Source organism: Dendropsophus ebraccatus, chromosome 15, assembly GCF_027789765.1.
Source record: "Dendropsophus ebraccatus isolate aDenEbr1 chromosome 15, aDenEbr1.pat, whole genome shotgun sequence".
NCBI lineage: Eukaryota > Metazoa > Chordata > Amphibia > Anura > Hylidae > Dendropsophus > Dendropsophus ebraccatus.
Window position 1 is genome coordinate 34,443,188 of NC_091468.1, and position 12,927 is coordinate 34,456,114.

General features: G+C 40.9%; 1 protein-coding gene across 2 annotated transcripts in view; it reads right to left on the minus strand.

The window, feature by feature from the left end:
• Positions 1-1,522: 1,522 nt before the first annotated feature.
• The window catches only part of LOC138774574 (heterogeneous nuclear ribonucleoprotein L-like), a 48,062-nt gene continuing 36,657 nt past the window's right edge, over positions 1,523-12,927 (minus strand). For both annotated transcript variants that reach the window (XM_069955588.1, XM_069955587.1), the window contains exon 13: positions 1,523-4,606. In XM_069955588.1, coding sequence (XP_069811689.1) covers positions 4,551-4,606 — 56 coding nt within the window. In that variant the 3' untranslated portion in view covers positions 1,523-4,550. The remainder of the gene's footprint in view (positions 4,607-12,927) is intronic.

The following is a 12,927-nucleotide window of genomic DNA, read 5'->3' on the forward strand; positions in this document are numbered from 1 at the left end:
GCTCTTACCCTGGATAAAAAGCAGTCAGATCCTCAGTTCCCCGCTGGCTATTAGTTGTCACTAGTCCCAGCTCCCCTACTCCTTTCCCAGCGTTCCCTGTCCTAATCCCCTTGCTATTGCTCTGCCCGTGTTCTGACCTCTTGCTTGACATTTGACTATCCGCTCTCCTTCTGATTTTGTACTGCGTTGTCTGTTTGGTTTTGACCCTGCTAGTTGACTATCCTCTATTGTGTTTTGTTTGTCTGTCTACGTTTTGTGTATTCACCTACGCAGTGTAGGGACCGACTCCGTGGTTGTCCGCGACCGTTTAGGGTCGACCGAGGCAAGTAGGCAGGTGACAGTGGGTGGGTTCAGATCTAGGGTCACTGTCTCTTGTCTTGTCTACGCCTGCCAGTCCTGACACTGTCTCTTATAAAACTCAACAACTTGGAAAGCATCCAGCTGGTAGTAAGAAGTGAAAGAAAACTTCAGAATGTGTTCTGCTCAAGGGTTTAAAGATCAGGTTTAAGGCCCTATTCGACGGAACGATTTTCGGCCGATATAGGCCGTTACAGCCGATAATCATCCCGTGGAATAGAAGGCAACGATCAGCCGACATTGTTCATGTCGGCTGATCGTTGCAGTTGTTTGTTTTTCAACATGTTGAAAAAGAAACGACTGATACAGCAATGATCTGCTGCCATCGCTCTGTGGAATAGGAGCGTCGGCAGCAGACGCTGCTATATGCTATGGGCTGCCCGGACAATCTAGCGATCACCCGGGCAGCTCCCCTTGGACTCCCCCGCTCGCTACTGCCACGTGGAATAGCAGCGGCAGTGAGTCGGCCCGTGGAATAGGGCCTTTAGGATATTGATGTATACCTACAAAATAATACTATTGGGCCTCATTTACTGCTCATGCTGCCCTAGGCAGTAATGCTGAATGCAGCCCTGGTGGGATTTACCATTATAGGCCACATCCAATACTGAAAATGGCAAGAAAAGACGTGTGGTCCTTAAGGCCCTATTACACGGAACGATTATCGGCTGTATTCTGCCAATATCGGCTGTTACGGCCGATAATCATCCCTTGTAATAGAAGGCAACAATCAGCAGACATAAACAATGCTGTTGCTGTTGGTCGTCTTTCAACATGTTGAAAGACAAACAATTTACATAGCAGCTATCTGCTGCAGTTGCTCTGTGGAGTACTCTATGGGCTGAAGCCCCCCGTGGGTCCCCCCTGCACTTACCCACTTGCTGCCAGCGCTATCGCCGGTGGTGAGCGGGGAACGAGGAGCAAACAAGTGCTCACAGCGCTCATTTGCTCCTTTAGTTGCCCCGTGTAATAGGGGCTTTAGATGCGCCGGGACAGGATCAAGTTCCTGCAGACTGTACCTACAGGTAAACTCCACTGCAGATTACAATACCAGGGAAGCTGATAAGATTTTAGAGTGTTCCTTGCCCTAAAAAGTAGCAGTCCCTCTAAGTGCACTAACTACCATGGGTCCTGTGGGAAAATAAAAACACCCAAACACAGTAGATACATTCAGACATTTAAAAAGACACTCGTCCATGTTTATTGAATGTATTATCAGTTCAACTGATTCAATACATCAACACATATACGTATACATAATACCAGGGAAATATACACAAAGAAGTGGGAGATCTATAAAGAATTATGGCACATACAGAAGTCAAAATAAAACATACAATGTATTAGGAAGCTCGCTTCACAATGCATTTATGACCAAACATAATGTATAACATGGGCCTCTTCATGAATATTCCAGGGGTAGCACAAATTGTCAGTGCATAAGTATATTACAGTTATATCCCTGGATATCCTGGATAATTCATGGGTCTGTGGTGCAACATAGTGTACTTTTTGGTTGTAGAAATGGAGAGATATACTACAGTGTTCCCTCCCAACTGACTTATGTTGGGGGGGGGGGGGGGAGGGCGGCAAAACTGGCTCTCTAACTATTGTTCCTTCATACATTTAGCCTAGTATGGGATATTATACTAAAGTCACCTTCACGTGCCAGTATTTTGGTCAATATTCTGTATCAACATTTGTAACTCAAGCTAGAAGTTGAGCCTACACTGTGAGAAGACTATAATGGAAAGATTTTCCATATCCTGGATGCACTTTTGGCTTTCAAATACTGATCCACCACATTGAAACACAAGTGTTAAAGTGGCCTAAAAGTGTTTAAAAGGAATCTGTCAGCTCTAGATCATGCTCAAGCTGCAGACATGGTTTGATAAAACTAATGATTCTAATGGGAGTTTCCAAAAATATAAAATCAAGGTTTCCTTCCAAGCTCGTGTCATAGAGGACACGCTGAGCTGCAGCATGCACAAGTCCTTCCTCCTCCACCCCTCCCTTCTCTGCATGATTTAAATACAGGGTTTGGCTTCCAGCACTGAGCCTTGTATATCAATCTGTAAACAGAGTCTGACAGTGGACTTAATGGTGTCCCCACCTTAGTCACTGATTGGCTGAGCAGGCAGGTCATGTGGGGACACAACCCAGAAGAAGCAGAAACCAGCAGACAGAGTGTTGGCATGGCACCTGCAGATGGGAGGAGGAGATGAGTATATAGCATGTTTATTATTTTTATACAAACCCCACTCAGGGAGTAAATTTTACTTATTGTAAATGGTATTGTGTACTGTATGTGCTTTATAAGATCAGCAAACTACTATGTATTTAGAGACCTTGAGACCATAAAAAAAACCAAATAATTCTTATTCTGGTATAGCTTTAAGGAAACAATCTAAGCTCACTGCCTATGATGTAGATGTTATGTCACTATCTATGAGCAGGGTCTTTATAATAAGGCCACAGTGCAGTTAATAATTGCTAGCATTGCCCTTCTCTCTGGCTCATAAAAGAAGGGCTGAGAATATGGATAGGTAATGACCTAATGGCCCAGTAGCCCTTTAAATAACTATATTTATACCTTTCTAACATAAAAATTCTCTCATCCTGAGTAAATATGTAGTAGATTTATGCCCATATTGCCAAATGTATATTTGTATGATACTACATGATTAAAAATATGGTTCTATAATATAGGAACAGAATATTCATAAAACTTTGTCCGTGAATGTATGATCATCATTGCTCCTATACGCTTAGGACTACTGAAATACTCTCTGTAAACCCTAAATCAGAATGTGAATGGAATATCTAGTGGGTATGTGGTAACAGAACAGGTGAGCACCATAGACAGTCTTACAAAAAAAATATATGTATGAATAGCAAGATAGCGGTGCCCCCTAGTGGCCATTCATAATAACAGCCTAAGCAATCTTCTTAAGGGCTATTACAGAGGAAAGCCCCCGCTTTTATTATATATGCCCCAGATTTTATACAAGAGAAAAAACGTGGCATGAACTCTATATGTACCAAGGAGCTTCAATTACTTGCTCCTTGGGGAAATACCTCTGTACACCTGGAGTCCAGCAATGACTTAAAGAGGACCTGTCACCCCCTGTGCCGGGGTGACAGGCTATATGGGGATCTAACAGGGGGTCGGGAGCCTGTCACCCCGGCACGGGGGGTGACAGGTTTCCTTTAAGGGTGGATTGACAAATGTTAAAAATATGCAACATGTTGCAGAAATTACTGCAACAAAATCTTTCCTATGTGAATTATCCCTTACAGCTCCATGCACAGGGATGTGCAGTGTGAGCCCTAAATCTAATAGTAATCGAATTGTAATATGAATGTCTCCTCTGGCATGATTGATTTTTCTAATTCATAAACCAAACCGTTTTCTATCTAGATAAAGTAGTGATTGCAGTATTGCATGCAGTATATGCACATCTATATAGCAGCCTATGTGATGCAACACATACTATACAAAATGAAGGATTTAGTGTCATAGGATGCACAAGTTTACAAGTCAGTGAAAAGGATGCAAACTGGTGCACATGGCATAATGTGCCAGGACACATTTCTCTCCCCAACATTAAATGTTGGCGCATGTTAAGGCTCCATGCAGCCTCACCGCAGTATAAAGATCATCCAAAATACATAATAATTTGGGGTGTACATTTTTTTTGTTTTGTTGCAATAATATGCTGCACTCTGCCTAGTAAATGTTACCAAAGATTCTCTATTTATTTTTATTTTTTTTTCTGTATCACATCCAAACTGGCGTCTGTACATGATGCTTATGTAAGCCCCCTAAAGCCATAGGTTACATATTACAATTTGTTTGTCAACACCCAAAATAGCTGATGATATAAAAAAACTGGATCTAGGAAGCCAAACACTAAAATGTGCTTTAAAAACGTCAAATAAAATAGCTTAGTATTTTAAATAAAGACCCGGACTGGCGAGGTCAGGCAGATTACATGACGTATGGGTAAAACCGTATGACTGGAGTACACTACACATTACGCTGCAAATTCTAAAAACAAATCAATGCAAAATGATATCAGAAACGTGTAGTGCTGCTCAAAACACCCAATAACTTGTAGTCATTGCAAGGCATTGATAGTCATGCAGAGTACAGAACGGAGCGGGTGTTCAGCGTCCTCTGGGATACAGGCTTACAGGTGGGAGGAAGTGGAGAAACACAATTTCAGGGTGTAAGGATTGGAGCCATCTGTGGAAAGAAGAAATAGGAGGCATTTTAGCAACAGCTGAGTGGATTAACATTAAACTATATTATATAGTACACATACATACACAGTGGTACCTTGGTTTAACAGTAATTAGGATTAAGAGGGTTTTGCAAGAAAAGCTCACAGTTTTTTAAAATTGTAACTTGGTTTAAGAGCTCCCAGTGCACTATGCCTTGTCTATCTGGGTCTGGCCACTCCACTTAAGAGCTGACGTTATCCATTTGACCTAACCCCTTCACGCAGTGAAAAATAGTCAGCTACTTGAGGCCGTGCTCTTAAAGGGGGAACTATCAGTGGGTGAGACTAATCTAACCTGCTGATATGTCCCTACTGCACAGGAGATGCCAAAGAGGAAGGAGGATTCTAGGTAAGCTCCCCCATATCTTAGATTGTAAAGAGGAAGGTATGTCTTTTACCTTCATCCTCAGCGCCGCTCTGGTGCAGTTAGCAGTTTGCTCCATGGTCAGGTAAGGCAGTTAGGAGCACTGCCCTGCCCCCATAGTGCCAATCCGCCGCTGTTTGGCCCGCCCTTTCTAATTATAATCAATGGAATGGGCCAGATTGTCGCTATAGAGGCAGGCCAGTACTCCTAGCGGTCTTACCAGACCATGGAGCAAACTACTAACTGCACTGGAATGGTAAGAGACATACCTTCCTCCTCAGCGTCTAGAGGACAATAGGCACATATTAGCAGGTTAGATTCGTCTAACCTGCTGACAGTTCCCCTTCAAAAGTCAATTGCCTGACAGGCTCCTTTAGCAAATTGATATATGTAACTTCGGATGGGTAAGAGGTTCCCAGGCCTGATTGACTATAATTCCTATATATAAATAAAAATAAAAATAGCTCTGCCAATCAGGATGCTACAGAATACATCTATGATGGCGCCTATTCTGTCACATCCTGTTGTCATAGACTAGCATTGTATAAGAAAATGGATCTGACAATGTTTTCAGGAGGACAGAAAAATGAGACTGTCTAAATTTGTCTAAGTACATTCAGCAAGAAGTACGAGTCCTTCCTACTTTCCATTACCTTTGAATCCACTTTTACCTTTTTTTTTTTAATTCTTATGGCCAGTGCAATATGAAATACTTGAAATACGAGATCCCTGATCCACTGTAATGGCATTTGTAGCCACTTTCACTCAGTCCTTTGGCTGAATGAATACATGCCCAGAGCAGGCAGTGCTTTATATCTCTACATAAAGGATGTGGTTGGGTGTATAGAGATATCTAGGGGTGTGTGCCTTACTGACTCTGTGGCTCCGCTATGATCATATTTGACACCTATATATAAATTTAGAGAATTACAGAGCCATTACTCACCCCAGTGCTACAGGCGATATCAGGTGTGGCACTGTAACTATTTATACATCTATACCTATATACTATTATCTCATATTTTATTGCCAACAAAAGGTATGTTTTCAATGATTTCACTGATATCTATCTGAAGCCAGCTTGGTAAGTAGATAGGGGGTCACAGATTCACTTTAAAAATGAACGACCAACCTGGCCAAATAAATGGTGCCACTTTGGTAGTAAGCTTCCTTTAAATGGCAGAGTGTCATTTCTGATGCAAGGCATCTAAGCAAACAAAACTCAGAAAACAAGTTATCTCAAAGACTCGCTTTGTAGGGTTTTCTGGCTGACCGTATATAACATCCAATAACTGTATATAAAATTTTGTCTAACCTGGGCTTTGCCTTGTGACCAACATTACCAGGCTTCATCACTGGTCTTTTAATTGTCATAAAGAATAAGATTAAGCCTGGTATTACAAGTCACATGGCAAAGCAGAAAACTGTAGAGCCCATAGAACCAATTAGGCTCATATAATATACAGTGGTACCTTGGTTTAAGGGTAACTTGGTTTAAGAGTAACTTGGTTAAAGAGCTCACAGTTTTTCAAAATTGTGACTTGGTTTAAGAGCATTGCTTTGGTTTAAGAGCTCCCTGTACTGGGTGGGAGGGGGAGTGGGGGAGGGTCATGGTCTGCATAGCGGGGTCTACAGCCCTGTACTCTGACCCAGGAAGTCTGCCTCACCTTCCAAATCATAGCAGATCCACTTCAGGCTGGGGCTTACATCAGGGGACAGGACTGTGGAGGTAATATCTTCATAGCTGTAACCCCTCTCTCCCCAGACAGAGAGCGCTGCATGTATGTGCCCACATCTGTCCTGCTCATTCCTTCCTGCTCCCTGCAGTCTCTGTCCGCCCTTGTGTTTCCCATCCTCTCCATTACTGTACAGTAACTTATATCACATATTCTGCTGTTTCTGAATGTTTGTTTCATCTGTCTTACATGTTATTCAGAATAATAAATCATTATTTTTAGGGAGTGGAACCAATTGTCTGCATTTTAATGATTTCTAATGGTAAAATTTGCTTTGGTTTAAGAGTGGATTTGGATTACAAGCACAGTCCTGGAACGAATTATGCTCATAATCCAGGGCACCACTGTATAATCTCATTATTTGAACAAGGAGACACAACAAAACTGTGAATGTGCAAACACAGCTTCAAGTTCCTCAATGTGGATGTCACAATTACCTCAATTGCCAAATCTGTTTTTGTTCTTTTTTTTCTACCTTACTTCATTGTAAGGCAATAAACAAATGTGTGCATGCATGCACGTAAGGATAAACTAGTGACAGACATTGTATGAACTTGCCTATCACGTTCCTAGCATTCTGTACAATCCCCGGCTCCACTGTTCTTTAATGTAAAGTACCCACCAATCCGGTGCCTAAATGGGCATTGGCATTACCAATAATTACAGTAATGTTAAACCAGAAGGGAAGGTGATTACCACATTGCAATTTACTTTATATTTTTCTTTTCTTGTTTTCTATATCAAATACAATGCTATAAAATCAGCCACTAAATGTCTGGAAAACTGCAGTTAAGGCTTTTACACTAAGGTCCTTTTGTCTTTAGTAACAGAAGACAAGAGACCGAATGCAGGAAGTGGTCAGGTGTCCCTCTGTTCTGCACACATTGGCCCAGTGAAGATGAATGCTGATTGGCCAGCAGCCATACACACCCCTGTACACATCCCTGTGCACTGCTGTATATATTTGTTTTACTCATATGGTTATTATGTTGCTTGTGTAGTCTGATGTTGCAGTAATACACCTTTACATGTGTCCAGATGGAGGGGGTAATGACTGTACGATGAGACTACAGAGGGTTTCTTTGTAGATTACAACCATTTAGCAGATAACATGCCTTGTATTCAACAAGATCTTCTCCTGTCTGTATTACACATAGGACATCATTTCCGTTCTCAGTGACCACAGAGTCTAGCTGTCTTCAGTTTTTTTTGTTTTTGTTTTTTACACAAAATGCTCTGAGCAATGAGGAAAAAATAAACACCTAATATACTACTTGCAAGATGCAATCCCACACCAGAAGAACTGAGAGACATAATATTTTTTTTTTATTATTTTTTATTTTTATTACTTTATCTCAATATTGCTGATTCTGATCAGTTTCCCTCCAATCCATTCAATAGTTGAAATGCAAGGGAATATAATTTCCAATCTAATATTGCAAGCAGCTCTTTATTTACAAACCCGTCCCCTAATCTTGCTACTCCACCTCCCTACGCATAGCTTCCTACAGTTGTATGAAAATACAGATATTTTAAACCTTGGATGCAAGGAATATCATTCTGTACTACATACATATGTTGTGGAAAACTAAAGGGCAAGATGACTGGCCAATAGAAATCATATCACTGGCCTTATAATTCGCATATTAGTGTCCCATACATACTTGGGGAAGAAGTTTCATACTTTCACGCTTACTTTCAAACGTTCCTCCAGCAAAACATGATCCTATCTGAGGTGACCTTGTAAAAGGACAAACTATTGATATCAGGTGAGTAACTGGCTGGATTGTAAAGCATCCTGTAAGGGCCCTATTCCACCAGATGATTATCGTTCAGATTATCATTAAATCGTTCGAATCTAAACGATAACCGTTCGGTTGAAATGCAGTTAACGATTAACGACCGAACGAGAAATCATTGATCGCTTTGTAAGACATGGACCTACTTTTATCATTGCTCGTTCGCATTAAATAAGACATCGTTCGATACGAATGCAATAGCGAATAAATAGCGAAGAAAAAACTAGCGGTCGTTTGAGATCGTTAATCGTTAACGATTATGTAAACGATAATCGTCCGGTGAAATAGGGCCCTAACTCAGCAACCACTAAGCTTCAAGAGCCACTATCTGTCCTTTTCCTATGTCCCCTAAAATGAATATGATGCATTAAAAAGTGACTCTGTACCCACAATATGTCCCACACAAACCACTTGTACCTTCAGATAGCTGCTTTTAATCCTGGGGTCCGTTCGGCAGGTGATGCAGTTATTGTCCTAGAAAACAACTTTCAAACTTGCAGCCCTGAGTTAAATGGCCGTGGCTTACAGTATCTGTGCCCTAACTTTGCACCACCCCTCCGTCCCTCCTCCCCATCCTCCTTATCATTAGGAATGCCCCTAGAAGATTTTCTGTCTGAACATTGCACAGGTGCCCTAACAATCAAGCCCATGTGCCATGCTGACACAGGTAAGGAATAGGAAACAATCTGCCTGGAGCATTCCTAATGATAAGAAGGGCGGGGAGGAGGGACAGAGAGGTTGTGCCAGCCTAATGCATACACAATCTAGGCCACGGCTGTTGGGCATGGGGCTGACAGTTTAAAAGTTGTTTTTTAGGACAATAACTGCATCACCTGCAAAATGGATCCCAGGAAAGAACTTGGATTAAAAGCAGCTATCTGAAAGTACAAGCGGTTTGGGGGGGTGGGGGTGTCAGATTGTGGGTACAGGGTCGCTTTAATACTCCCACTGATGTAGACTGACCTACCCAGGAGTAAGGTTTTTCAGAAACTTTCTTCATTTTAACTATTTCACCTATAATCATTTCTAATACTCTAACCCCTTTGATATGATTTAAATTTTACAAGTTTTGCTAGCATTAAATAAAATATCAATATTAATTAAATATCACTATGCTTAAATAGATATTCACATCCCAGACATTTATTACAAATTCACAGGTAATGCCAAAAGTGCCTAACAGGTGTGGGTTCCACACACGACTCTCTTCTTATGGCTAAAAGACTTCCCTTCAATTACAAAGTCTTTCATATTAGTAGAAATGGGGTAAAGGTTTATTTGACGTGCAGGAAAATGTACTATATTGGCAATACTGACTGAAGATTTTTAGAATGAAGTTCGAAATTGATCTACATAAATGCATTCTAATACATTCTAATAAAAATAAATTGGGCTATGCCAAAATCACTATTTTAGACTATGTTCACACAATGTATGAACAACGGCCATTGTTGCACAGAAAATTGCATTGATTTCAATGCACAAAGACTAGAAATAAATGACATGTCACTTACTTCCATGGATGTACCAAACAATGGACGTTGTTCAATATACTATGTGAACAATGGCCATTGTTTGCAATGACTTCAATGCAACACATTTTTCTGTGACAAGAACGGCCGTTGTTTTAATTGCAAACAATGGCCGTTCTTGTCATAAAAAATATGTTGTGTGAATATACCCTTAGTCAGAGCAAACCAATAGGAAGTTTGTGAAACATTCATGAAGTAATATATTTGACTGGTTTTGACAAGGTTAGATATTAGTCTTGCGTATATGGATAATGACAGGAAACCATATCTGACTGCCCTTGAGGATATCAGTTGGCAGAGTTTCCTGTCTGACCCTGCTCCACACTCATGCAGCCATAGACACTCAGACTTACTAGAACATGAAGCTTTTTGGAAAATGACTTTTGAAAAGCCCTTTTGGATGTTTACCAGCTATGATATATGGCAGCCGATCACCTCTATGGTAAATGATAACAAAAAGGGAAAATCCCCCCTTTTAGCTCTAGGCGCAGAGCCTGATAAATGTGCCTCTTACTCTTATTAAACTTTTTAGCAGTGAAGAGTAAATATGTGCCCTCTGCTTTGGGATCAGATGTAGGGTGTCTTTTTTCAGATGTGTGGTGGCAATTACACGACTCCCATGTTGACTGGCATCTGAATCACAAAGATTTTAGGTCTTTCAATGCTCTTTTATGATCAGAATTTAGCCAATTTTCATGTATTTTTTTCCAATAAATTTTAAAGTGATAAAAAAACCATATATATATATATATATATATATATATATATATATATATATATATATATATATGCTCATTGGCATTTTAACACAGGCGTCAGGTGTTTAATTTCAGGAAATAAATGGGTAAGAACATATACTGTGTTCTTAGTGTAAAAACCGTAATAGGGTTATCCAGGATTAGAAAGAAATACACACCTATTGTGTTACAAAAACAGCACCACCCCTGTCTTCAGTTTGTGTGTGGTATTACAATTCAGCTTAATTCACTTCAAAACAACTGAGCCGCAAACCCATACCCAAACTGAAGACAAGAGTAGTGCTTTTTTTAAAAGATGGTGAAAAAGGTTTTCTAAGCTTGGAGAACCCCTATAAGAAGTCAGCGCCTGTGCCCATAGGTTGGTCAGGAGGAAGGATACCCGCTGAATAGAGAATATTAATATGAAGAACAACTACAGTTATGTGTATTTATATTTCTGACGACTGGCCATCACTATAACACATAGAGTCACCACCACAATGGATCTAAAACAAATCCATCAATGTGTAACTGAAAAGTGGCGCTTCCAAACGTATTGCATTAACTGCTTAGTATTTACAGCCATATTTTACGCCATCCCTCTACCAAGTGGTCCAAAAAAATGTATCCACTGTTTAAAAGTCCATAACTTGCAAACTAATTAATGGAGTTGTCTCATATTTGGTGAAAGTGTAGCTTAAAGTCCAACTTAAAGATATCACTGTAGGTGTTCGAAATGGTCACCATTCACATCCACACACAAACGATGCCGCCGAACTGCAGCACGAACTACTGACTGCAACGTGTTCAGTTCGATATTTGCACATGAATGTAAGATGGATTCTCGAAGTTCATCCAATGTGCGTGGCTTTTGTCGATAAACGACATCCTTTAGTGTTCCCCACAGGTAAAAGTCCAGAGGACTTAAGTCTGGGGAATGTGGTGGATACTCCACAGCACCTCTACGGTCTATCCATCTTCCTGGTAGATTTTCGTCGAGATACGCCCTAACACGATGTTGGTAGTGGGCTGGGGCCCCATCTTGTTGAAAGTAAAATCTTCCGTCTCCATACAGGTCTCAGATGGCAGGTAAAATGGATGTCTGAAGCTTATGAAGGTACACCTCACCGGTAACTGTGCCGTCAAAGAAGAATGGCCCAATCAAGCCCCGGTACGACAACCCACACCACACATTTACTCCTGGCAAATTCACGGCTTTGTCGACATGGACGTTGGATTTTCGGCGGCCCAGTAGATGCAATTGTGGCGATTTACTGTACCATTGAGTTTGAACTGTGCCTCATCAGACCACACAATCATCTCTGCAAACTCGTCATCATTGCGCACCATGTTGTTAAACCACTCGCAGAACTCCATTCTACGATCTGGGTCATCCTCGTTCTTTGCGTGTAGCAATCGTGGGATGTTTCACGGACACACTGTCTCAAAGACTTCTGTGGTGAGAGAGTGAATTGTTGTAACACACGACGGGAGTTAGCTGGACTTGTTACTGTTACAGGTCGTCCAGATCGTTGTTTGTGTACATCTTTAACACAGCCTTCAACTTCAAACTTGTTTTGAATGCGACGAATTGTTAAATGTGTCGGTGGCTCTATTTGATACTCATTTCGCCATTGCCGTTGAACCTCATTAATGTTTTCGTACTTAAAATACCACTTCAAAACCGACTTCCTTTCATCGAATGTAAGCCTTGCACCAGCCATGTTAACTCGAGTAACTAGGTGCAACTACGAATACAACACAGACTATCCGGCGACTGTCATCTGACAGTTTGTGTGGTAACTGCCGGAACTACAAACTAGTACACTACGAGACAATGAGACAATTACGTCTAGTAGTTTGCAAGTTATGGACTTTTAAACAGTGGATACATTTTTTTGGACCACTCTGTATATTCATGGTCTTGAAAGCTACTAACACATTATTTATTATTTTTACTACCATCAATGTCTGACTGAAGTCACAAGGACATCTCAAATGCTGACTATCCCCCCCTTGAGTTGCTTTGTCAGGTCTTTACTGGAACTGCTTTCAGTTCCTGCTTTTTTGTAGGTCTTTTTGCTTTTACTTTTGTCATTGGCAAGTAAAAAGGTTA